This window comes from Lipotes vexillifer, unplaced genomic scaffold (assembly GCF_000442215.2).
Source record: "Lipotes vexillifer unplaced genomic scaffold, Lipotes_vexillifer_v1.1 scaffold1321, whole genome shotgun sequence".
NCBI lineage: Eukaryota > Metazoa > Chordata > Mammalia > Artiodactyla > Lipotidae > Lipotes > Lipotes vexillifer.
This window is the reverse complement of record NW_006785943.1, coordinates 317,286-344,896: the sequence shown is the minus strand read 5'-3', so window position 1 is coordinate 344,896 and position 27,611 is coordinate 317,286. Positions and strand designations below refer to the sequence as shown.

The 27,611-nt window shown below is 38.7% G+C and overlaps 1 protein-coding gene across 6 annotated transcripts; it reads right to left on the bottom strand.

The window, feature by feature from the left end:
* Positions 1-4,707: 4,707 nt before the first annotated feature.
* MORF4L1 (mortality factor 4 like 1) lies at positions 4,708-27,394 on the bottom strand. Of its 6 annotated transcripts, XM_007458328.1 has the most exons (13): positions 27,109-27,394; positions 22,651-22,697; positions 20,874-20,941; positions 17,534-17,650; positions 15,914-16,000; positions 15,033-15,113; positions 12,050-12,075; positions 11,477-11,565; positions 10,355-10,456; positions 9,088-9,176; positions 7,231-7,403; positions 6,867-6,951; positions 4,708-5,459 (listed from the first exon to the last, which is right to left on the bottom strand). In XM_007458328.1, exons 1-13 carry the CDS (start codon positions 27,146-27,148, stop codon positions 5,375-5,377), a joined length of 1,089 nt encoding a protein of 362 aa, XP_007458390.1. In that variant the 5' UTR covers positions 27,149-27,394; the 3' UTR covers positions 4,708-5,374. The 6 variants fall into 6 exon arrangements, with proteins under 6 accessions (XP_007458390.1, XP_007458391.1, XP_007458393.1 ...); XM_007458329.1 differs by lacking the exon at positions 17,534-17,650; XM_007458331.1 differs by lacking the exon at positions 17,534-17,650 and having other exon boundaries at positions 26,948-27,186.
* Between the last annotated feature and the right edge of the window lie 217 nt (positions 27,395-27,611).

The window sequence follows — 27,611 nt, the reverse complement described above, 5'->3', positions numbered from 1 at the left end:
GGAGGTGGTAAGAAAGGAATTCTTTCCCTACAGTCCTGTGGGGCTTGAGAGTCCAAGGACAATGCTGGTCTGCTGCCTGCAACAAAGGGCAAGGTAAAAGGCCCACCCGTCTTGGGAGTCAGCAGGTTACATCAGCTTGTTGCATATACAGTGACATTTTTTTATTGGTTTTATTTCACAAGGCTCCATTTGCCAGGCAATGCACCTGAGTCATGTACAGCATTCACTCCTCACAGCACCCCTATGAAGTAGACACTATTATAACCCCCACTTGCAGGTGAGGACACTGAGGCACAAGACTGGTTAAGCAACGTGCCGCACATCACAAAATCAGTAAGCGGCCGGGTCAGCATTCGCACACAAGTCTGTGCTCTCAGCTCCTCCACTCTGCCGCCTCTTCAAAGAGGATTTAGAATCCTTGGGATTCTTAAAACCTTTGAAAGTAATTTGAATATGCGCTTAGGAGACCTGGCCTTGCCCCTGCAGGCCCATGGGTGGTAGCTGGGCACTATCCGTGTCTGCCTGGGGTTTCCCTCCTCCTTGGCAGACAAGCCCTTTCTTAAACTCTCCTCAAACTACCCCACTGAGGTGTCCTTTCTCTTGCACCCTGGCTGATACAAGGGGGTATCTGAAGGGTAATATTTACTTTCGTTTTATAGTTCTTGGTATATATATTTTTAAACATTTTAAACTAAGTATTCTAATGCAGAGTGATAGAGAATTTGAGTCTTAAGCTAGAAACAGAGAATGGATGTTTATTATGGGAAAAATCCTTTGACTAGGCTTCCATGGTTATGTGAATCTAAAAGCAGCAAGTTGTTCTGGGGAAAGATGATAAACATAAACAAGCCGCCTGGTTTGCTGTGTGTGGTTCAGCAAAGATTGCCTCTCCCTGGATTCCACAGCTCAGGGCGGACGTTTTGCACAGGAACCCAGAGGATGAAGTTGGGGCAGCTATCGGGGTAGTCTGGGGTGGCCCTGAAGCAGGCACATGGCAGGAAAGGCCCTTAAGGTGACTCCCCCTGGAGAAGGGCAGAGAGGCCCTGGAGGCTGACCCAAATTCAGAATCAAAAGGTTCATGCAATAGCTGAGGGAAGCCACTGAGGACTTAGGGACCCTGGCAGATGTCCTGCTCTGAGGAAGGCAGGCTGAACATGTGACAGCCAAGAGAAGTTGTTCTAGGGCACCAGAGTGGGCTGCCAGAACCCTGTGCATGTGTCCCCAGAGAGTGGGCAGGCCCATGGACCATGGGGAGACCTTCACTTACACCAGCGACACCTGTGGTCACCACGGTCAATTAGTGTGCACACCTAATTTTCTGGTGTCCCAGTGCAGCTTGGGAAGGAGGACTGACCCCTGGAATTCTTTGACATCCAGGGGAAGGGTGATCTAGAGGGAGGTATAAGAATTGTTGCTTATGGACATAAAGGCTTGAGCATCACCTGGAAAAGTAAAGTGAAAGATTGTGTCCCAAGTTGGTGACACAGGTCATACCAGGAACCTCCAGGGTCCCAGACCAACACGCCCATGGGGGCATCTTTGTGTCTCCAGCTCTGGGACCAGGAAAGGGGATGATGTCATCCTTGAATAAAAACACAGAGCTATCACCTATGCCATAAACATCATGGAGAGCATGTTGCCTTTCCTCTGCATGCTCACCAAGGTGGGTAGCGTGGGGTAAGGGCATCAATGCTGGTACCACTGCTAGACTCACAGGATGATGAGCTCAGATCAGAGCCACAGCTCTGCCCATGGATAACTTCATGCCAGAGAACATCAGATAAAGGAGCACCAAACCCTCAAGAGGTTTGTCTAACCTTGATCACTCCCAGGCACAACACCCATGAATCCCACCCCCCAGTCCCTCCCAAGGGCAGGAGACATCCTCGCAGGCTCAGCTGCCCTCCAGTCTCTCCCAAGGCTGCATCACAAAATACAACCGTCTGTTCTTCTGAAACCACCCACTTCATCTCTCATTTCTTCCTCATTTTCAATTCCTACTTTTCTAATTATTCTCAGTATCTAAATGCCGCAATATAAATAAGTAATACTTATAGAGACTATTTTACTTCGGTTTCTTTTTTGCAGCATTCCCCAACCTGATTCTCCCCAAAGGCTGCTGGGACCAGCCCAGCCTGGCTACCCCACTGCACGGCAATCTGAAATTGGCTTATCAAGACAGCAGGACAGTTGAAGGTGCTGTCCTCCTTCCTCTGGGTGCCCACGGGGCTGAGTTTCTGTTTCCTCTGCCCTGGTCCCAGTGGAACTCAGACGTGTCCATCTGTCCATAGGGAAAGGTGTGGAAGGACCTGCACTACAAGGCTAACGGTATTTAACTTGGAATGTATGTGAGGAAGAATAATTAACAGACCTCTGTGTTATTTGACTTTCTTTCAACAAAGCACATACATCTTTTGTAATGAGAGTTCTGGGGCTGTTAATCACATCCCTCTGCTTTATTGCTGGATCTCACAGCCAAGGGGGGGTGCTTCTTGCCACCCCACCTCCACTGGCCTGCCCCACCACACCCCTAGTCTGGACATTCCAGCCTGCACTACAAATGCAGAGGAGCAGGGGTCAGGAGCAGGGAACATGGTGAACTTCAGACCCACCTGAACTCTACAGGTGGGTCTGAGAGAGGGCCAAAGCCAGCTGGAATAACGACCTTCTTGCCATTTTAAACAAATCAAGACAAATGTGAAAGAAGCTACCTTGTGTCATGTGGAAGTGAGTGAGGGGTGAGGGAGGCACAACTTTCCTTCCCCAAACTCCTTAAGAGGGTCAACCAGTTGGCAACACCTATTATCCTATGGATAAAGATAGCAAACCGGAGAAGGAAGCTTCTCCTTAAAGTCATATTCAAGGTTTTTTTTTTTTTTTTAAAGCTCTATTTAAGAAATCTACATAATTATCTGTGTATATATCTGTCCCCTCTCACTTATTAGGGTTTGACACAGAGGAATAAGGGAGGAAGGGAGGCTCTCAATATTCTTAACTGCAAACAAGCCATTCAAAACTCTTTCTTGAGTTCAATCAGTTAGCTTAATATTTGGCTCCTAGATCAGTTTGATCCTGACCTGGTTTATCTTTCTCAAAGGTGACAGTGCCCTAATTTCCAGACAGAAAATATTGTTAACCCCTCTCCTTCTCTTCCCCTGCCCCCAATAAATTACTATACAGTGAATCTCTAGTCTAGATTTTCTCAAATAGGATCTTGCACTGATATTGTTAAAAATGCAATTACATTCTTACTTTCAAATGATTCAGAGAAATGAAAGTGTGTGGAGAGAGAGAGAGAGAGAACATGTGTACACAAATATGGCAAAAATATTAACAAAAGGTAAATCTTATAGGTGAAGAGTATACAACTAAGTATTCATCCTACTATTCTTGCAACTTTTCTGTGGGATTGAATTTGAAATAAAAAGTTGAGAAAATTTTAAAATAAATAAAATCGGCAGTTTTATGAACCCCACGTTGAGCCTGCTGACCCACATCTCTGGGGGGCAGGGCCGAGAATCTCACCATTGCCCTGGACAATGCAGTCTCAAATGGTTAAAAGAAAATATGAGGTTAGAGAGCAAGCAACAGTTAGAAAGCTCACATCATACAGATGGGTTCTGGACTCCCACACCAATCACTAACCCACTCGAGTTACTGGGAGAAAACCTAGAACTAGGAGAGGTGCCAACCCTGTAAGCTGTCCTGACCCACCAGGAGTGGCACTGAGGGTGGCCACAGCGGGGCCAGACACAGGACCTGCCCCCATAATGCTCTATGTGTTTGGGGTGGGGTTAGGAACCTCGAGGCATCTGTGTGACAGCAGTGCTTCCAGGTCAACAAGGTGGCCTTGTTAGCAAGTGGGGGAACCTCTGGAATTCAACCTCCAGTCTCAGCCTATTCTTTCTTTGAGCTAAGTCACACCTGCTGAGCCAGCTTCTTGCCAAACCACAAAAGGGGAGGAAAGAAGATTCCAAAGCTGACTGATTCTGTCTACAGAGAGCTATTCTGTTTGATCACAATGTCAACTCATCTGTAAAAAGCACGTAACAATTGTCTGAGACGTTGTGTCAACCTATCAACAAACCTTCCTATCTCAGATGAAGAGACCGAGGTTCAGACAGTGAAGTGACAGTCACGGCCAGGGGAGGACAGAGCCAAATCTGAGCCCAGCTTTGGGCCAGTCAATTTCATGGTTTATAACCGTTCACAAGAATATATGGACTGTATGGGAGAACAAAGAAGAAATCACAGGGGGTACTCTTAGAAGCAGCGATGAGATGCCTTTTAAGTTCAAGAACTTCCACAGAACAAAGGTGAGGGATAACACATGTCAAAACCTCTCAAGGAGGCCTATATTTAAACTGGGGGAAGGAGCTCAAATTATAGGCATTGTGAATGTTGGTAAACACCTCAAAGTAAACAATTAGCAGAAAGCTAGCTGTCACACAGGTAAAAAACTCCCTCGATGCTCAAAATTAATAATAGTCTATGAAAAGCAGAGAAATAGGTCATGTGAACCTCTAACTTTTTAGCCAGAACTCAAGAGGGCAAACTACCAAAGCTGCTGTGGATTAAAGGTAGATAATGAAGCCAAGCTTCTCATTCCATAAAAGGCCAAACAAGAGAATCACTCACCTGAAAAATCACTGTCTAAATACAAGGAATATACAAATGTTTTGTGATGCATCCACACAAGCACACTGCTCCTTGAAATTTAAAGAAAAAATTTATTGAAGATCTGAAAAACAATTTCTAAAAGACTGACTTTTCCAGAAAACTGTAGCTACACAATGCATTGCGTCTATCATGTTAAAACGTGCATTAGACACAAATACAAAAACCATAAAACAAGCCACCATTCTTTGATAATCTGAGCAAAGATAAAATGCCTAAGGAACAACATGGATGACTTGCAAAGGATGGGCTCTTTACTGTAAGCACCATAAAAAAAAGGGGGGAGCACAAATGGATGGGTGTGTTCAGTTATACACACTGAATTGAACCTTTGGCACTAGGAATCAGAGCATTTTGTCGTATAGCATTAACACATATTATAAAAGTGCGTAGTGTCAAAGGAATAGAACCACCAGCATTCAAAAGCAGCTTTGTCAACTAAGCAATAAAACACTCTACAGTACGTCTCTCTGTTGTCCATCATTGAATACACTGGTAGCAACTTTGAAATGAAAAAAAAAAAAAGAAAAGAAAAAAGGAGCTGTAACCCCTTTTATTTTCTGTTTAAAATCAAACAGAAAACAAACATCACTTCTGTTATACACTAACATTTCCAAAGTACATCATTTGTACAAGAGAGGGACTAAGAAACAAAAATGTGTTTACAGAGATCCAAACAAGAGTGAGCATAAGCGCCTCACACAGCTTTCCGATGGTACTCAGGAGGAGCCACTTCATAATCGCTGGCACTAAACAAAGTTGCAGAGTTCTTTGCCAGGTATCTAAAAATGAAATATTCATTACAAGCATGAAAAAGAATCATATTTTGATACTAATCTCTTCTTAATTATATACAGAAGCCACACAAAGCACTTTAAAATATACTAAAATAATCACAACCTCACAGTAAAATTATGTTAATTATAACTCAGGTAAATAGGGTTATATACCAGACAATGCCCCAAATAAGGATGAAAGTCCACAGTTACTCCCCTTATTTCAAATAAGCAAAGAACAGGAGTCACCAGAATACCAACCTGAGCACTTGGACTACCTTTAAGAAACAGGTGTCGTTAGTCTAAAAGAATAACATCTAGGTGTTTTCTTTAGCTCTCTGAAATCATATTAAATATAAATTCAGAAACTGACCAGTAATTCTCAAGTTTAAACTTGGAATTAACACCATAAAAAGCAAAGGGACCTGAAATGTCAAGCAGTAGAGCACTTTCATTTCATAAAGAAGTGGGAGTAGAGAAAGGATATTAATTCATCATTGGTAAAGCAAAGACTATAAAGCTGTTTAGATTCCCAGGTTCACGATGGTTTTAAAATTATAAAATACACGGTGCCATTTTAAGAAAATTCAACACAAAACTATATAAAGTGGCAACGGAAAACTCCTTCTCGCCCAAAACTATGCCCAAGAAACAACTCACTGTTAAGTATGATCCTTATTTTTCCAAATCTATTCCAAAGATTGAAAGTGTTTCTCTACAAACCAGAGGAATCATCCCATACTCTACTGCAATTTATTTTTTTTAAACTGACACAACATGGACATCTTTCTTGATTCATATATTTAGACCTACCTCATCTATTAATAACGGTTTAAAATTCTTCACCATTTTTTTTTTTAAATGCAATAAACATGCTTGGAAACCTTTGTGCATTCAAGTATTTCTACAGGATAAGTTCCCAGAAGCCTAACTGTCTGGTCAAAGGGTAAAAAGCACATTTAAAATTTTTATATGCATTGCCAAAATGCCCTCCAAAAAGCTGTAAAAAGCAGGATTGTCCTTTCCTCCATTTCTCCAAAAATATAAGCCAATCGACAAGAGGTATTTTAATTATGTTAAACATATTTTAATGGCCTTTTTACTGACACTTCTGTGAATTTCCAATGTCTACTTTTCACTGGTTTGGTCATCTTTTTCATATTAAGAACTCTTCTTTCTGTTAAAGATACCAGCCCTTTAACATGTATGTGTAACATACATTCCCTTCATCTTTAAGAGCTTACACTTGCACTTACATTGTTCCATTAACAATGTATCTACTCTTGTACCAATACCACATTGTTCTGTTTAGTTTTATAATAGTATCTATATAATGTCAATCTATCACAGAGTAATTTTCAGTACACTAAACTAATTCATGTTTTTATTTCAAGCATTAATTTTTAGACTTACTTTAGAAAATCATGAAGATAATTCAGTAATAAAGCAAGGCTCTTCTCATCCAGAGGTGTATAGGCCAACATTGCTCCAATACGTACTATTTAAACAAAAGAATTTAGTCAAAGTTACATCCAAGGTAGCACTATAAATATGTATTTTAATTACATGAGCAAACGCAACAATCACTGATTCCTTTAAAGTATGATTTTAGAAACCGACTTTGGATTTTACTATATTAAATAAAAGTTCAAATTGGAATTAAATCATTATTTTTGAATGTTATTTTATGTTACCCCTTGATATAAATTAGGAAAAACAAAAATATTAAAGGCTCAGAGGAAAAAAAGTAAAATTGTTTTCTAAATGGCAGTATTACCAAATAATCTCAGTAGATGTGGCGCTCCATACACCTGGGACATGGGCGCATCAGGGTGATCTGCGAGGATTTCAGCATACTGTGGTCTCTCAAATTTGTAGAGCAGCTGAGTGCCCAACATTACATTGAAGTATTCCTTGATCCCTGCCACAACTTCATTAACAGCATACTCCCTGATAAATGAATAAAAATATTTACCTTCAAAGCAGGTCACTGAAAGGAATTGAGAGATGAAGATTAAGTCAACCAACATAAGGGTAACGAATTAAAAGGTTAAACTAATGACCCTGAGCCTCTACTGAACAGATTTTTAAAACAGAGATTTAATAAGAAGGCAAGAAATCAATTCCAAAAATAGACCAGTGGTGAGCGAACTATAGCCCTCAGGCTAGGGATGGTTTTCACATCTTCGAATAGTTGTATTTTAAATGGTTATATAGGTACTTAGATATAGCTTCGATTTTACCTGCAACATTTACTTATCTGGCCCTTTAAGAAAATGTTTACCAAACTACAGTGAGGTTATCACCTCACACCAGTTAGAATGGGCATCATCAGAAAATCTACAAACAACGAATGCTAGAGAGGGTGTGGAGAAAAGGGAACCCTCTTGTACTGTTGGTGGGGATGTAAATTGCTACAGCCTCTATGAAGAATAGTATGCAGGTTCCTTTAAAAACTAAAACTAGAACTACCGTATGACAATCCCACTACTGGTTAGAATGGGCATCATCAGAAAATCTACAAACAACGAATGCTAGAGAGGGTGTGGAGAAAAGGGAACCCTCTTGCACTATTAGTGGGAATGTAAACTGATACAGCCACTATGGAGAACAGTATGGAGGTTCCTTAAAAAACTAAAAATAGAACTACCATATGATCCAGCAATCCCACTACTGGGCATATACCCAGAGAAAACCATAATTCAAAAAGACACATGCACCCTAATGTTCATTGCAGTGCTATTTACAATAGCCAGGTCATGGAAGCAACCTAAATGCCCATCAACAGATGAATGGATAAAGAGAACATGGTACATATATACAATGGAGAATTACTCAGCCATAAAAAGGAACGAAATTGGGTCATTTGTAGAGACGTGGATGGATCTAGAGACTGTCATACAGAGTGAAGTTAAGTCAAAGAGAAATACAAATATTATATGTTAACACATATATGTGGAACCTAGAAAAATGGTACAGATGAACTGGTTTGCAGGGCAGAAACAGAGACACAGATGTAGAGAACAAACGTATAGATACCAAGGCGGGGGAAGTGGCTGGGGTAGGATAAATTGGGAGATTGGAACTGACATATATACACCAATATGTATAAAACAGATAACTAATAAGAACCTGCTGTATAAAAAATAAGATTCAAAAAAAGAAAACAAAAAAAGAAAACATCTGCCAGCCAAACCCCCTAAAGCAATGAAATTCTATTTTACTAGTTTCTGATGTTTTTTTTTTTAATTTATTTATTCTATTTTTTATTTTTGGCTGCGTCGTGTCTTCGTTGCTGCATGCGGGCTTTCTCTAGTTGAGGCGAGCGAGGCCTACCCTCCATTGTGGTGCGCCGGCTTCTCATTGCTGTGGCTTCTCGTTGCGGAGCACAGGGCTCTAGGCGTGCAGGCTTCAGTAGTTGTGGTGCACGGGCCTAGTTGCTCCGTGGCACGTGGGATCTTCGCAGACCAGGGATCAAACCCATGTCCCCTGCACTGGCAGGCGTATTCTTAACCACTGAGCCACCAGGGAAGCCCCTGATGGTATTGTTTTAAAGTACACGTTTCAGATAATTTATTTAGAAATAATGTTTGAAATGTCTTTGGGTATACTTCAAGGATATGTATATTCTTACTTATTATCTGTGTTTCCTCGAGATTTCTTGTAATTTGCATAATCCTCTAGAATGGAATCCACATTCTTCTTGGCAGGAAGATAAAAGAGCTATGAAAACAAAAATACACTTGAATACTACTATCTTCTTTTTCAAAGGAAAAGTATACTGGAAAGCTTTAACGCAATAAAAGATGACCTAATAGTATTACAAAATAGAAAAGGGCACTGTTCAGCACTTAAAGCATAGCTAATGTGACTAACTAAAAATTTAGTTTTATTTAATTTCAATAGCCAAAAGTGGCTAGTGGTTCCCATACTGGACAGCACAGCTCTGAAGACTCAATCTGTTGGACACATTACACTATCACGATATATGGAATACACTTGCACATAAATTTACCTCTGTGATATTATCAAGTCATCATGTATTGTATAGCATTATGTGCCAGACCCTGTCTGAAGCACTTACCTAAATATTCTCTTCATCCCCACATCAATACTATGAGGTTGGGACCCATTATTCCACTAAATGTAAACACTAAAACACAAAAAGGCCGGGTAACTTGCCCCAACTCAGTAAATGGTAGAACTTAAGCTAAACCTAGCAGTTTAGCTCCAGAGGCAAATCAAGAATCAAACGAAGTCCACATTACTGTACAGTATATGACTGATGTCTATGAAGTTTCGCAATCCTCACACAGTCCCTACTTCTTTCTCCCCTACCCCTGCTTGTGCTATTTTAGAAATTGGTTCTTTTGTCCTGTAGAGTGCCTCATTCAGGACTTTGATGACTACCCTTGTGATGTTACATACATACCTCGTAATGTCCCTATCTCCTGTACACAAGTAATTAGACCTAGGATCTTGTCAGATTCAGGTTCTTTTTAGAGGTCACAAATACCATGCAGCCAGTATTGTGTGCTTCCTATTACATTCCATTAGCAGCAACATATGAGACAATATCCCATTTTCAATGATAGTAAGACAGGAAATAACATGCTTGCTTTTATGGATTTTCAAAATAATGTGTTCCTGCCCTAGCAACTGCCAACGAGTTATCTTGACCTTTAAAAAAAAAAAATCATTATAAACTCATGGACTTTGATATATGTACTTCGTTTTAATCCCAAGTCCTTTCTGATGATCAAATTATTCAGTCCCTGAATTAAAAAATACTCATCAGTCATACTTTCAATATTCAAGTCTATAAGCTTTTCCTTTAGAAAAAAAGTTTTTACACTAGCAAGAACATATATAGATTACAATCTGTGTAACTTTCAAGTTACCTGTTTTTGCCGGGTAATTAAGTCCCAGTCATCAACAAGCCATGGTTTTAGTTCTTCAGGAATTTTTACTTTAACTTCAACTCTGTTCATGAATGTTTCCTCCTAAACAGAAAAAAAGGAAGAGTATTAAACATCTGTCCTTTCTTGCTGCGTAACAGCTCCAAAAGTGTTTTCTAAAGGCTTTTCTGAACCTTTAGAGCCTCTGGGTATAAATTAATCATTTACTCAAATGGACTGCTGGAATTGTCATTTCAAAACTGATAAATGGAAAGATCATATAGCTAATTCCTGGGAGAAAAGAATCTTATCTTGATAGTCCATTCAATGTCTTTTCATGTGAAAGCAAATATTCTTTAGCAAATTTCCTTTTCCTCTGTAAATGACCACTCCAACTTGATGCATTTTAACTTAGTATTTTCAAATTTACTGATTTTGAATAGTCATACCTCCAAAGACTAGCCCAAACACGACTATCTTAAAGTTACATCTTTAATACAGAAAATTAAATGTACTGTCTTCTAATTTGTCTTCAGTAACTGCCTAAAAATACCTAATTTTTAGAACATACCACTGTTTTAACCTCAGCTTCAGAAATGTAAATGACATTGGTTAAAATTTTAAAACCCCTATTTTCAAAATCCTAACTTTGGAAATTATAAACATACTAAATGAGAAATAAGACATTTTATTCACTTATGTAAGAATCCTAAACTATTGTACCCACACATACATGTAGAACTGATAGGCTTTCCTGGCATTTTTTGTGGGTTTACTAAATCATCTTGGGACACACTAAACCATTTAATGTGACCTAGCTAAGTCTATCCAGTCTAATACCAAAGAAATATTTAGTGTTGTACATGAACACAGAGCTTCACAATGAACACCTGATGATGAGTTGGGGGTAAAATCTAGCAGGAACATATCTAGTGCTACAGTGAAATAAAGATGTATACAAATATATCCTTTATCCAAAAAAGGGGAGTATTTTCACTTCAGTAGTTAACCACGTTAGCAATCCTTTTGAGACACTCAAAGTTCTATGACTTTTACTGTGTTGTAAAATGACAAGATTAAAAATTCTAACATGCTATATATTCATAAACTTAAGGAAAAACTCACATTTTCAACAGTAGGATCTACGCGGGCCCTTTTCTTGCGAGGAGGCTGAGGTGTCTCACTGGTACTGCCACCATCTCCATTTCCAGGTGCTGTAAAAATTTGGGGGTCAGGAAGGGGTATTTTTAGCTTAATAAATGAGAAACTCTGTTAAGGAAACTAGTTTCATGACATACCCTCTTTTGACTTTTCCATTACATTGATTTTACTTAAATCTACATTAAGGAATCATATTCCTACCAAAAATATAACTTTTATAAACAGCTCTACCAAACATCTACTACAAAGCGACATTTAATAATATTACCATCTTACATTTACTTTTAAAATGTTATTGTCTCAGGATCAGTCATTAAGTAACATGAAAATAATAAACGCTTACAGGCTTCTCCATGGTAAAAAGAGTTTGAGTTCTCTACTACTATGTACCTAACTCTGTAACATTGCTGTGACTCATATTTGAGACCATCAACATAAGCTTACTCTAAAACTTCATAACTTTAAAAATTTAACAGTGAATTCAAAATGCAAATGTTATAAAAGGCAAAATAATTTAAACAAAGTTAATATTCTTACTTTTCTGTTTGTTCTTTTTTGTTTTCCTGAAAGGAGGGAAGAAAAAGAGAAAAGATAAATAATTATTGCTAGTAAAACTGCCTCTGTTTAAATTCCTTTTACCAGGTTAAGTTCATAGAGAAATACTGCCTTGTTTGCTAAGATCAGGCAGTGATCTTATTTCCTGCATATTCTCATTCACTACTCAGACACAAGGACTTTTACTGATAGTTGGCTAAATCTCTATCTCCCTCCACATACTAGAAAACCAAACCAAAACCACATCAGGAGACTTCCTTCCAGGGTTATATTATTCGTTTGTAAGTTTATAGCATGTTAAGTGATAAAAATATACTTCGTGATATTATTAGTTCCACAAATACAAAAAAAAGCTCCAAAGGTTAAAATATTTTCTCCCAATTACTTTAGTACCAGCATAATTTGATTTTAGATTTGTATGTTTCAGACCAATCCATTACTCCACTCTCACTGGTCCAAAATCTTTCACTTTATTTCATCTCAACTATATTCCCTCCACTACCACACCAAACACTCTGTTCTCCCATTCGTAGAACAAAGCTAATGTCTTGGTTATCATTTCTAACAGCAACTTAACTCATGTTTATTTATATATACACTAACAAAGAGTAAATTACTAACTTTGATTTTATACATAATTATTTCCGGAATACAAGGAAAACAGTTTACAAAGCCCATGATTATAGATTATGCCTGGAGGTACCATAGAAGAACACCTGAATATTTTTACTTTTCTACAGCTTTAATACTTACAAATGTTAACTACCTGTATTTATTTAATTTAGAGCTTGGGGTTCATTTGATGACTCAAAATTAACTTATGTTTGTTATAAACACAAAAATCTGGCCATCTGATATTACAGGTTTTTCCCTCCTTCTCTAAGGTTAACTTCTGTAACACTAATATTTGTTGGACAGTATTTCTGAGTCAGATTAAACCATGAACTTTTACATGTCAAGAACATGTGCAGACCAAGAGAAGCCAAGAGCCCTTACACTCCTTTCTTACCCAGTCTGTACCAAAGAATTAAAGAAAAAATACTGACAACTAATCTCAACTCTAAAGATCTATAAACTATACTTCAATGAATACCAGTGGCGTAAAGACTCTTGCTTCAACCTTCTTGCTTGTATTAATTAAACATGCAAGCTACTTTCTCGAAGTACGCCAACGGATTTCATACAATAAATAAACTGCTGGTGTTGTCCGACTTCCTATTTCTAAGCCTCAGGACTAAATGTTATAATCAAAATATGAACTGTTTAGATTCAATGTATTTGAAAGAATAACAAGCCCAAAGTCATTCTTGAGAAAAGTCATTCCACTAAATAATGAACAACAAAAGTATGTTTGGAAGCCAAAGCACTAACAAAATTCACGTATATTCACTATTAGTCTATAAAGAATAAGCGCCCAACCTTAAGGACCTAGATGTCAACAAAGTAAAGGTAAATCTGGTTCTCATATTTTCCAACCAGATGCATACATGTTTATGTATATTCAGAGAAAGCTACAGAACAATTACCAAACACTAAAGATGGTGTAAGGTATAAAACTAAACATTAAATATTAAAATTTTTATCAAAATCTCAAATCAAAATGAAAGAATTAAAAAAAAAAAATCTCCAGGTTTAATTACTCAGTATTTTTATTTTAAAATAGATCTTCTATTCTACCAGGGCAAAGCAATACTTAAAATTACATGATGCCTTCCTAAGTACTCAGATTACAATCTTATCAAAGTGTCATGTTCCCATTAAAAGGAAGACTCCTTGAGAAAAAGACTCACCCAAAAAGGTTAAAACCCCAAATATTTCAAAATGCATCGTTACCTTCATTACTATCACCTAATTTTTAGGTAGTAAAGTCAGACTAGTTAGGTCTAAAAGCAACAGAATATAATCTCAAGGAATACATACTTCTCTTAAATAAATCATATTTTAGAGCACGTTACTTTTGATCCTTTGAAAAGAAGCACATGACGGACCACTCATTAAACCTATCTGTTCTTAAAATATTCAAGTGGCAAGAAAAAATGATCTTTTAATTAAAAATTATGATTCTTTATGTTCTTTTATTAAGCTACCATTCCCACACTGGCTTTCAGGTACATAAACTTATTACACCACTGTGTGTATGCATATAACTTGCAAACATAGGCTTATCACCAAGATGTTCTAAATCTTAAGCATTAACAAGGAATGGTTTTCTTTTTCTTGAGGGTTGAGAGGAGGGGGGATGATTTGAAACCTTAACATCTCACACAGTTACCATGGGTTTCAAAAGGGGAATTAACACTAATACACATATTTAGCACTACTGGAAAAGCCAATCTATCCTCCAAATCTCAAAATTTGTGTCCTGATAATTCAACACTATACTTGTAAAAGAAAACACATTATATATATACATATTTAATATAACTTAAAAGAAGCGTTGTAAGGGACTTCCCTGGTGGTCCAGCTGTTAAAACTTCACACTTCCACTGCAGGGGGCGCGGGTTTCATCCCTGGTTAGGGAACTAAGATCCTACATGCCGCCTGGTGCGGTAAGTAAATAAGTAAATAAGTAAGTAAGTAAGTAAGTAAATAAATAAATAAATAAATAAATTTTAAAAGAAGGAGGGTTGTGAATGTACTTAATGCCACCCAATTGTACCCTTAAAAGAGTTAAGTGGTAAATTTTCATGTTATGTATATTTTACTACATAAAGGAAATATTCCTTTACTAAATAAAGGAAAGGTGGGGGGAGAAAAACTGCTAAGGACTCAGTAATTAAGGAATCAGTATGTAATTAACAGGTATTTTCAGCAACCAAACACCAAGGGGGTTCTCATTGGCATTTTTCCAATCACAACAATGTTCCAGTTTTCATTTTCAATAAATCCTAACAGAAGACAATGTGTGTCAAGTTTGAGTTTCACAAGCAGTATGTAAAATTAAAACAAAGATAGAGCTTCTTACACTTCAACATTTTTCTGTTGCAGACCAGAAGTCTTCTTTCCAGGGGCAGCCCCTCTCATCTTCCCCTCTGCATACTGCTCCCTTCAAAAATAATTTCAATAAAATCATCTTAAAATGAATATTTATGTGGAAAAATAAATTGATCACTTGATTCCATTCTGAAATTTATATTAAAATTGAAGTCCCGAGCCTATACATATTGTGGTACAAAGTTTTTATTTAACGAGTTCAACAGAGAGAATGTATTTACAAAAATCAATTCAAGAAAGGAAGAACAGTAAAAAGGCCTAAGATTCGGCTCTTCTATACTTACGAAAATTAAAATAAATGTAGTAAGAAGTGACAATAGATTCTTATATAACTGAAAATTCCATTTGTTTTAAAATTCACCAATCCCAATGTTTTTTTAAATCTGATCCCATTTTATCATTTCCATTTTCTTAATATTTCAGTTTTGAAATTAAAACAGTTACCCTATAGACCACACAGTCTTTCAGGGTTCCTTTTCTCAATGTGCTTTCAGAGGTGAATAACAATGGGGAACCCCGCTTCCTTTCTTATTCCTCCCCCACCAAGTGTACCTTCCAAACAGCCCAGGAGATAAGACCATAACAATGAGTATGCAACTTCAGAAATTTCCAACAACATCCTGCTCTGTTTTCTACCTACCTCTAAGGACAGACTCCAGAAACGATATGTATGCTACTTCCTTTCCCCAGGAAAGGGGATCACTTGAAGTCAAAGTCATTAACACAGCAGCTGACAGGTCCCAAGGATCATTTTAAAGGCAGGCAGCCAACATGACTTCCATCGTGGAATTCATTTCCAAAAATTAACTTACAGGCATTTCTCCTCATATTCATGTTGCAAAACAAACTTACTGATTGGCTTTTTGAAGTTCTCGTTGTTTCTGCAAATTGGTGTCCACGTATTTGAGTACTCTGCTTTCTGGAACCCATTCATCCCAACTGAAAAAGAGAAAAGTTAAAATATCATTCAAAACTATTTCGTTATTACTCAGACTGTCCTCCAATTGTTTTTTTAGAAATACAAGAGGCAAGACTAAATTCAGACTTCTCTGAACTAATCTGACGAACTGGCATTACAAATTCATTCTCAACTAAAGTGAAAATCTGTTCTGTAAAAAGGCAGTAAAGGGACTTCCCTGGTGGTCCAGTAGTTAAGAACCCACCTTCCAATGGAGGGGATGCAGGTTCTATCCCTGGTCAGGGAACTAAGATCCCACATGCCACACTGCAACTAAGTCTGCACACCAGAACCACTGAGACGTGCGCCACAACTAGAGAGCCCGCATGCTGCAACTACAGAGCCCACACACCACAACTAGAGAAGCCCGCATGCCACAATGAAAGATCCCATGTACCACAACTAAGACCCAGTGCAGCCAAAGAATAAATAAATAAAAGTTTTTTAAAGGCAATAAACATATTCTCAGAAGCAACATTCCAAATCTAAACTGCAAGTCCAAAAAGAGATCATTCAAATTGTTTTTTTAAATGGCATAAAAGCATGGCATTTAACATAAGAGCCCCTAAGCAACTATCCTTACAGAATAAAGGTACCTAAAAGAACTTTAATTCCAAAAAAAACATGAGGCACAGGAATCCATAATAAGCTGACTTCTTAAAAGAACTAAAACTAACTGGCTGGTTACCTGTGATACAGAACTACAGAACTCTCTGTGCCTTAGTTTCACCTGTAAAATGAGGATAATAGTACCTATTTCATAGGATTGTTATGAGAATTAAATAATACATATAAAACACTTGAGAGGTTGACATAAAAAATAAACATTCAAGGTCTGTCATACACATATTAGGAGGTCTACAATACGGAATACCATCTAGATCAGCTCAGCTAAGACTGTAAATTGAAGTGTTACAATGGTTATCACTCACTCACAAACGAATACACCAACTTTCGAGGCAAAGCCATTCTTGGTGTTCTACACATCAAAAGATAGAACCAACCACTCTTAAAATATCTAGTTGCTAAGGCCTTCTGGCACTTAGAAAAAAGCTCCTTCAAAACAAGATCTTTCTTTTAAATTTTATTTTATTGATGTATAGTTGATTTACAATGTTGTGTTAATTTCTACTATACAGCAAAGTGATCCAGTAATACGTATATTTACATTCCTTTCATATTCTTTTCCATTATAGTTTATCATAGGACACTGAATATAGTTCCCTGTGCTATAGTAGGACCTTGTTGTTCAGAACAGGATGTCTGATGTGGCTTTTTTTCCAAAGGGGAAAACAAAGATAAGGTATTTCTTAGGGAATGTTGAACTTTTTGTGCAAATTTTTTCCTCCTGCTGATGGAGCTCCTTTAGTGACACAAAGAGATGTATCCTCAAAGTCTTTTATTTAATAATTTCCCACCTTTGACCTCTTATGTAAGACAGGCAAAAGAGAATAAAAAATAAAAAGCAACCCTCAACATGATCTCCTAGAGAAAACTTTAAAACATGCATTTACCTAGAGGTCAGGAGGGGGTGGTGTACTGAGGGAGCTCCTTCAGGAACAGGAAAAAGTGCTACAATATCCTCACGTGTCTTCAAAGTTTTTTCAGAGCGCCTGGGCCTCACAGCACTTCTGATACAGACAGCATAGTACAAAGTAATCTCAGTAACTAGGTGTAGAATTTAGCTTAAGCTTTAAGATTTATTTACAAATATAATACTTAAATGTCTGTGTCAACAAATTCCAATAAGGTTTTTGAAAATTTAGAAATATCTTACTATCTATTGTGCTTTTGAAAAAGTATACATTTACTGAAGTTTAAGAAAATTCCAGTTTGGAGATTGAACTTTTGTTGTATGCTTTTCTGAAAGTACAGTATCCTATGAACTGTACTCAAAATGAGGATCTTATTCTTATACCTGTTCCAATTCTCTCTAAATTAAAGGGAGCTAGCAAATTTTTATTTACCACAAAGTTCCATTTTAGAACCTTGCAAATTCCTTCCCCCGATATAAAATGTCTAAATAAGGACCTTGATCTAAAAATCAATTCTTGAGTTTCCTTCACATGTCAGGAGCTGAAAACCCTTGCTGAACCACAGGAAAATGAAATGACATCTTTTGCTCTGAAGACCACCACTACTAGGGTAGTAACTGAAGGCCAAATACCCAGAAATTTTTACATATAGCTCAAGCATAAAAGAATCTCAGAATTTTCTAAAGGTAGCTTGTCATTAATTCCCAAAGTCACAATGATCCATGGCACTACTTACACAGCACTAAATAAAAACACAACATACTTGCTGGGTATTTGAGCAACTCCTCCTCCTTTCTGTATGGATTTAAAGGCTTCTCTAAATACTTATTAAAGATCAAAAATTTCAAACTTCCTTATATTCATCTATACACCAAAACAACTACAAAAAAACACATCCTTGTTAATATTCCTCAATGTCTACAAAGATATAAAGATCTCCCATATTTAGTGCTATTTTTTCCTTAATTCTTTTTACAAGGAGTAATATATAAAATGAGACAAACAAAAAAACCACAAAAACTGTGTACCCTATCATTTATTTGTTACTAGATAACATAACAAAGGAAACAAAGGTTTATTTTCAAGCAATACTATCAGAAAATGCAAGCATTTTATGTATTTCCACAATTTCTTATAAGCTACAAATGCCACTTAAAACCCAGTCTTCACACTGTATATACCTACATGTAATTTTATAGAAAATATTATACATGAAAGAATTAAGCACAAAAGCTGTCTTCACTGCTATTAAGATGAAATCCTAAAACAGTTAAAAGTGTACACGGGGATGGGGTCAGACCTATTCCATGAATTTGCTATTTGCTTTTCTTTAATTTCCTGGATAGACTTCCTATACATGATATGCATAAATAAGATATTCTATTTCCTATAGAGAACTGAGATTCTCTTTATGTCTTGATATACTTTCAACTTTACCTGACGTTAACAGAATATTGATATAAGTCTAGTAAAAGACTGAAATACAGTTTTAAACACTTCATTTTTTTAACAGGGAAGAAAAAGCCATAAACTACACTGGGATCCAGAAGATAAACTTTCCTGGATATTAGACTCAATTTAGCATTAATCCTGAAATCCCATTTAAAACCATAGACATTTACTTCTATTAAGACCAAAGGAGGGACTTCCCTGGTGGCGCAGTGGTTAAACAATCCGCCTGCCAATGCAGGGAACCCTGGTTCGAGCCCTGGTCCGGGAAGGTCCCGCATGCCACTGAGCAATTGGGCCCGTGCGCCGCAACTACTGAAGCCTGCGCACCTGGAGCGCATGCTCTGCAGCAGGAAGGGCCACTGCAGTGGGAGGCCCGTGCACCACAATGAAGAGCGGCCCCCACTCACCACAATTAGGGAAGGCCCGTGCGCAGCAACAAAGACCCAGCACAGCCAAAGATAAATAAATAAAATTAAGAAAAAGAAAAAGAAAAAGACCAAAGGATTAAAAGCCCACAGGGTCACTCTGAGTTACTGTATTACCAACATATTATAAATATTTTAATTATCATTAACTGGAAAAAAATCATTTGTTGAATGCACTTTTACACATTTTACATCTCCACCCTTCTACAGTTATACTAATGGAAGAAAAAGTAAGGGTCTGGTATTTCTTCTTAGCTAAAATCATTTTGTGATAAAATTTTCTAACTAATAAATAAAACTAACTGGCTATGGGACTGTATGAAAGAAGACCAAAGTCACAGAGTCAGTAAATGTCAAGGAGAAAAGCTCCTTCCAAAGCAAGAGTATTCATCAAATCAGATGGCAGTGCTCACTTGGAGAGCTACCAGAGTATGGCTACCAGAGTATGGCTAAGGTGACACAAAGCTTTAAAATCTGCTAGAAAACAACTCCTCAAGCACTACACTTTCTGTCAGTACTATTTTTGAAGGAAAAAAGACCATTAGTAAAATTAAAATCCTCTCATAGTAAAAATTACAGGCTACTCAATTACAAGCACCAAAAATGAATTAAATTATCAAATGTGATATTTATGGGCTCCAAGAAGACCCATCACTGACAAAGAGCTCCAATGGCTAAACATTCTAGAATGTGTTCAATCTATAACCACTGTCCACTTCCCAGCAACATCAATATCACTTCTAAAAAAGAAAAAAATGTTTTAACTCTTTGGGGTGCAAAATTAGGTTCTGTAACTAAATTTCTGTACCTGTTAGGTCATATGCCAAAAAGTGAACCACACGAATTCACTTTGTTAGCATTTAATTGTGCTTCTAAAGTTCAAAACATGAGCTGGTTAATACTTCCAAATCAGGCAATCTTTTTCCTCCTCCCCCCACTTCTAGGTAGAAAAAGCCAACTAGCTTTGAGTATAACTGCTTGAAATACCATATGTAGTCACTAAGTTTGCGTTAAGGCGAAAAACTCAAGCTGTCCTAAAATGTACCAAAACCAGAAAATAGTTGGGCTAATTATTATTAGACATTATACCGGAACACAAGAAATACTCCAAAGAATGTAAAATAAAATGGCTGTAGGGGACTTCCCTGGCAGTCCAGTAGTTAAGACTCCAAGCTTCCAGTGCAGGCGGCGTGGGTTTGATCCCTGGTCAGGGAACTAAGCTAAGATCCCACATGCTGCGCAGTGCAGGAAAAAAAAAAAAAAGGCTGTATACACTAATTTCTATTCTATTTTCATCACACTACAAATGGTTCACCTTTGCCTCAACATGTATTTACATTAAAACTGCAAGAATTAAAAAGCATATGCTTGTATCAGTCTACGACACAAAGCTACCTTGTTAATTATAAATAAAACATTGTTTTTAAAGATCTAATACTCACTTTTTATTCCAACCACTGTAATGTATAAAGTATTTCACTTGTTTATCCTTTATGGCAACCTTTACACACTGAAATAAAAAAGAAAAAGTTCGCTTAGAAATACTGAAGGAAATAAAAAAGACTACCTGGACAATTTTCAAGTAACCAATCTTTCAAAGACAAACTCCACACTTAAACTCTCTGGTGGCCAAAATGAACATAATAAGATGCAACTCTTTAAAAGAACATTATTTAAGCCTTCAGACTACTTAGGTATTCAGAGTTATAAAACTGCCGAACAGTCTTAAAATTTGTTGGAGTCAGTCCAACAAATCTGAAGAACCATAAGCACAAAAGGTCCCCCTAAAACCTTAAATCACTGGGCTAGATAAGCTATCCAAGAACAGCTAATGAAAACAGTATTTGTGCTTTCTCAAAGTCCAACTAGCCAAAAGCTACATTTATTTCAAAAATAAATTCAGCTGAAGAATTATTAAATTCTTTTAAAAAACTAAAAATAATTTTGAGTAATTTGAATCATTAAAAAATTTCATTAGTTTACACAAGGCAATAGCTGTTCTGCTGCAGATTATCAGCAACTAGCAAAGTGACAGATGAAAAACATCTTGTGTTCTTCTTAAAAGCAGCCAAATTGGATTGAATCATCAGAAGTCATTAACTATGAAAGAGTGAGGACTGTCTGGATTTAAGTTTTTATCAGATGCAAATCAAGAGAACCACAATAGTTTCAGCTATTTCAATCACCATTTAAAATTGTTCACTGGAGTGTTTCTGCTGCCAGAGCAGAAAAATCTGCCAGTCCAGCAGAGTTTGCCAGAAGTTGATACAACAAAAAAAACCTGAAGGATATAAATGATAAACAGGACTCAGAATATACTATAAGCTGCAGCGGTATTATACCATTAAGATATACGTACACACACAAAAAGTTCTTGACCATCTCCATGAATTCAGTTTCAGCCATTTTAGAACTTTAAAAACATACATCCACTATGTATTCAAAATAAGTAAAACGTAGTGAAAACGGTTAGTCACACTGACACTTTACAGTCTTATTTTCAGAGACATAAACTATTCACCTAGAACATACACAGAAATTGCCTTTAAATATTATACTGTTCAGCATACTGTTCATTTTTTAAAAAACTACCACTGTAAAAGAAGCTGACACACCTTAAATATTTGTGCTCAAAAAGTTACCAGAAACAAAATACTAAGGACACCTTTGACTCATAATGCAAAATCCCACTTACCTGTGGCTAAATGGAAAATCAGTTTTTATTACCTGAGCACAACACTGATGCAGAGAAAAGGGAAAGGGAACCCCCCCGGAACCCCCCCACAACTCAAACTTTGCCAAACAATCCAACAAATAAGTTAAATGTACTCATCTTAAATGTTAGTTTTTACCTTTAATGTAACTACTCAGTGCTTACTCAGCACATTATATTTGCAAATAAAGTTAACTTTGGCAGTATTTTCTCACAAGTCATTAACTACAAAATGCTGTTTTGCTCCCATTAATAGTCAATATTCTATCTTTCCCCTCAAATGCTCTTTCCAACTACTGGACCTTTAGCAGCTCAGTAAGATGAATGGCAAGACAGCAATGCTTTATAAGACCCACTAAGAAAACAGTAAGACACCCATAAAGAGAAGATGAGGAACTATGAATCTATGAAAAAGGTAGCTCTCACTAAAGCTACCAACCATTGAAAACTGATATTATCCAACCAGTAATTTCAGCCAACTTTTCAAGAGAAAACAAGTTTGATACCTTTGCTTCATAAAGAAGAGGCCCATGGAAGCACAGCACTCTCTCACCTGTAAAAGTAAAAAAGACCAAAATAAAAGTACTGGGTTAGTTGTGATTTATCTTCGTATATAAGAATATGCACATCTGGTTGTGATGGAGAGCCATCACACTTGTACCATGGCATTCCTCAAAAGAGTAGGCAAGTGGGTAAGGCAATGTCAACGCTTCAGATCAAACTTCAATACAACAAAAACACCTTAGCAACTGATGTAAACAACAAAAAGTAATCAGGATATCAATCTATTAAAATCATCAAATCATCTATCACCTGCTAAACAAATTAAATCTACTGTAGCTATCTACTGGCAGAATTGGTTTATTTTTCAGTGTACTGATACATGTGAGATTTAAAGAATCTTAAGTTTAGGACCTTATGCTCTACCTATTCCTTCTCTGCTTCCAACCGTCTTAAACTGATTAAACTAAGAAAAACACTCTGTGCATAAAAATTTCAATGTGCATCAGACACAGATGTTTTTTTAAAAAAAGAGGTCCCACTATGTTCATGCCTTCAGTGTGTTCAATGATGTTCTGGGTGTTGGGCTGCTTCAATGGGAAAAAGTTAAAAAAAAAAAAAAAAAAAAACCCCCAGACAATTCTAACCTCTGGAACTTACACTCTGTGTTACATCTACCATTAAGACTTGCAAGACTAAATAAAATGTTAGGGACTGGAATAAGATCTGGAAGACACCCCTGCTCATCAGACAAATCAGGCAGGCAATTTCTGGCAGTACCTTAAAATATCATTTGATTGTAGAAGAAATAGACTTCTCACATTATTTTCGGTCCACTTGATTTCAACAGGCCCAGAGGTAACAAAAATGCCAACAGAGTCAGCTCTTTCAGCTGTAAAATTAAAATAGCCTACTAGCTCATTTCTGAAGAGACTACAGGGCAGTACAGGTGACACTGACATGTAACCGAACCGTTTTGCACAATTTACTGGATTTCCTATTTTAACTATCTTCATAAGCAGTAAAGAAGAGTGACTGATGAGCTACTTGGGAAGGTCACAGGGACGGGTCCACGCCGAGGAAAGCAACTAGTACCAAAGCATAGAAGAAACATGACAAATTCTTGTGCAGTGGTCCACTCTGAGGAACCACTGCCTGAGGCTACTAGGCCTATGCAGAAAAAGTGGAGACTAGAAACAAGGAAACCAAAGACTTCTCCCAACTGTCAGGGATAAGAACAGAAAATAGATATGAATCAAAAGCAGTGGGGAGGACAGCTAAGCCAAAGTAGAAACACTTTAAACTGACTTCCAGCATGGTGGGAGAATTAATGAGAAAAGGAAATGGAGGGGAGGGGTTTCTGATCAATTTTGGAGTAAGTTACAGTGGCTACAGGACATCCAAACTGGAGCCATCTGCTAAAGAGTTGAGTACACGAGTCTGGAGTGCAAAAGAAAGCTAGGCTGGAGCCACTGCTGAATACTGTGGACAAGAATGAGACCATGGGGATATAGATAAGGTATAGGGCCTAAAGAGCAGAACCAAAGATCAGACCTGTGTATCCAAATTTAACACTCCAGGTACTCTCTAAAGGCACCCTGAAAATGGCCTCACTCCCCTCTCCCTCCTTTTGGCGGCTGCCTCCAAAGACAATTGCACTGAGGCTAAGACCCTTTGACCTCCATTCTAGCTACCTGGCCCTAATATCCTGTTGAAAAAATATACAGTAAGTTGAAGAGCATGACCCAGGATAACAAATGCCTATTTTTTTCATGCAAGTGGTAAATTGAGGACTGTTAATTGGGGAAGGAGCAAACCAGTCTCAGATATTTTAAATCTTTCTTCACTCTTAATCCTTTCTAGTATCAAACTACAAAGGTAATTTTGCCCAATGCTCTAAAATTCCAAGGGTGATGCGATTCCAATTCCCCATCCTCCCACTCGTTTGCTTAGTGGGAACATTACTCAAATTCCAGCATCAGTCAGTCTCCTAACAAGCTAAGAGTCCTCCCCCCTGACAATGGGCTAGTTGCCCAATAGCTTTCTTTACCTTATGTTTTAACATTTCAAGTGGAAGACCAAGTCGAGTGCAAAACAGTCACTGTGCTCAAAAACTGCTTATAACATGTTGCACCATTATTAAATAAAAACTTCCAAGTTTAAAAGAACTATTTAGAAAAGAAACTGCTTCTGATCATTCGTATTTCCACCATTACAGAAGCTCAATTCTTCTGCAGTGTTATAATTCTGTGAGTTCCAACAGAATATTCGTTTTTCCTTACAAGATATTCTCTGAAAATGTCTTATAAATAATTATAATTTCTTAAAGATGGTTACAACTTTGACCCAAGAGTAGAAAACATGTCTGGAAAGTGATGTTAATGGTAAGTGCAGAGACTCTTGGGTAGCTTTCAAAACCTTACAGATACACTAGTTCATACTCTTCTCTAATTCACCACTATAGCAGCACATGGATTCTCCTTCGCTGTTATCACTCTTACCATCCCTCTAGTTTAGAACTAAAGCACTTCCTCCAGTAAGCCAACCTTAACTGTCGCACACCTGGGTGATCTTCCTTTGATATCCTACAGTGGGGACTAATTTTTTGTGCCATGGATCCTTCACAGTCTGGTTAAGCCTTTGGGCCTATTCCCAGAATTTTTCTACAAACACGTAAAACAGTATTACAAAAGAAATCAACTGTATTGAAATAGTTACCAAAACATTTAAAATATCACGTTCTATGGTTTTATATGAGCTCCTTAATGGATATAAACATTTAGCCACTGATCCAATTACTACCACAACTGAAATAATGACGAGCATACATTTCATCTCAATGTATCTCCCACCACTGTAATGCTGGGACATGAAAACAATACTACTGTGGTTTTTTGTTTCTTGCTTTGCTTTGCTTGTTTTGTGGGGGAGGGGTTCTAACATTCACAACTGAAAAATACTAAATTTTAGTTAGAAAATAGAAACCAACACTTTTTCCCGTTCAAGTTCACGGATCTTCTGAATTATAAACACTGACCCTAGATTAAGAATCCCTGCTCCAAAATATCTGGTTTAAAAAAAAAAAAAAGGCAATCCATAGAAGGTAGTCACAGCTTCTCAGCGTGAGAGAAAGCAGGTATTAAGTCAGTCATAGCAGAAACACGCTTGGAAACGTCTTAAATATCCCACAGAGTTACAATATACTTGGGTTTTGTGGAAATGACTACTAATGCACATTAAAGTTTGAAAATCGCTACAACAATTTTTTGCAGACGTCTCGACATCTACAGTAACTAACACATCCATAATAATGAAAGGGAATTTTAAAGTGTTCTTGCTTGCCTCACAGAATTTTACCTCCATTTTAGTTCACTCCTAAACCTCCACTTTAATATAAATTATTAGATACGTTAATTGTGGAAATTAAAGAGCTGTCTTCTTCGACGGTTGAAATCAGATTCTACCGTCGGCCAAGACATGTCGATCAAAGACAATAAAAACTCAACTTTCAAATCAGTTAACCAAATACTGCTGCAATTAGTCAAACAACTGCTGTACTTAAAAGATAACAGCAAGGCAATGGGACTTATAGGTGGTAACATAATACCGCCTTCAGGTAGCTTTTATTTATTGCTTTACAAGCAACCCCACAGCAAGAGCGCAGTCACATCCCCATAGGATCTTGGCACTCGGCTTTTCGGTAAGCAAAGAGACGCCTGCCGGCAACACAAAGCCGACCCAGACGCTCGCGCTTTTTCTCTCCAGTTCCCACCCACCTCCCTGGGCTAAGCATCGGGGAACCGGTTTCCGCGCGGGAGCGGGCGAAGAAGGGGGCGCTGTATCTGCCCTAAAGCGGCGTCGGCGGCCGGGAACCGGGGACCCAGGCGCCGGCGGCCATGATGGCGCGGCCATCTTGCAGCAGCCATTTTACAACGCAGTTCTCCCGCCCCGAGACGCGAAGCCCACCCCCCCAACCGCAGCCCGGCGGCTCCACCGAGCGCGACCACCTCCGGGCTCGAGGTCGCCCCAGAGCGCCAGGCGTTGGCCGCCCACGCGGCCGGGGTGCTCCGCGCCGGCGCCCGAAACCGCCGCCGCTGACTCCCCTCCCCCACGCCACATCACTTCCCCTGACGGCCGCCATAGCACTCCAGTCGCCTCTCTACAATAGGCTACTTTCTCCGCGCCCTCTTCCTCAGAACAAACACTGCACTAAGGATTTGCCACGCGGCAATGGCTCCCTCTGCCACGCTAACGCCTGCCTAACGCTTTCGCTTCACAAGGTATTTTCTCCTCATGACGCACCGAAATAACCCGCCGCAATGCGCTTTCCCCGCACAAAGCCCTGTCCGCCGCCTCCTCCGGGCGCAGCCCTTGCCACCCCCGGCCCCCAAACCTCAACCACCCCGAGCCCGCCTCCCTCTTCTGCGCCGATAGATGCCTTTTCCCCAGGAGCTCAGACTCACCCTCCTGGAATTTAGGCTTCGGGTCCTGCTTCGGCGCCATTTATAAGTGATTCGCCGCCGCCGCCGCCTCCTCCTTCTCCCACCACCCCCGACTACCGCCCCCTACTCTCTACCCCACCCAAATGCGCGTCAGATGCGCCGTCAGCCACCGCCAACTCTACATCCTGGGCCCGATTTGCCAGTGGCCGCAGACCTCACAGCATCGCGACCCGCGCAGCCGCCGCTCCAGCCAACGGCTGCCCTCCGCGCACGCGCCCCTGCGCCCGCGCCGCCCCGGGGCACGCCGGGATTGGTAGTTCCCGGGCGCTTGAGGCGCCGCGGTGTGGGGGAGGGGTGGCGGCCTCTTCCCACCCCTTACCCCAGGACCGCCTGGGGTTTTTAAAGCCGGGATTTGATTTTACTTGTTTGTTGGAGCGAGGGCAAGGGAAGGCAGTGCCTCACTTTAAGAATGGGAGAGGCCCAGTTGCGGAGGCCCACGGGCAGTACAGGGCCACAATGATGTG

Excerpts from the sequence above, each read along its gene's own strand:
- MORF4L1 (XM_007458328.1), bottom strand. The coding sequence starts at position 27,148 with ATGGCGCCGAAGCAGGACCCGAAGCCTAAATTCCAGGAGG. Across the intron at positions 6,952-7,230 it reads ACATCTACTGAGATTATTTG|TACGTATTGGAGCAATGTTG; the intron begins GTAATACTGCCA and ends TTGTTTAAATAG. Across the intron at positions 5,460-6,866 it reads TATCTTCATGATTTTCTAAA|ATACCTGGCAAAGAACTCTG; the intron begins GTAAGTCTAAAA and ends TTTCATTTTTAG.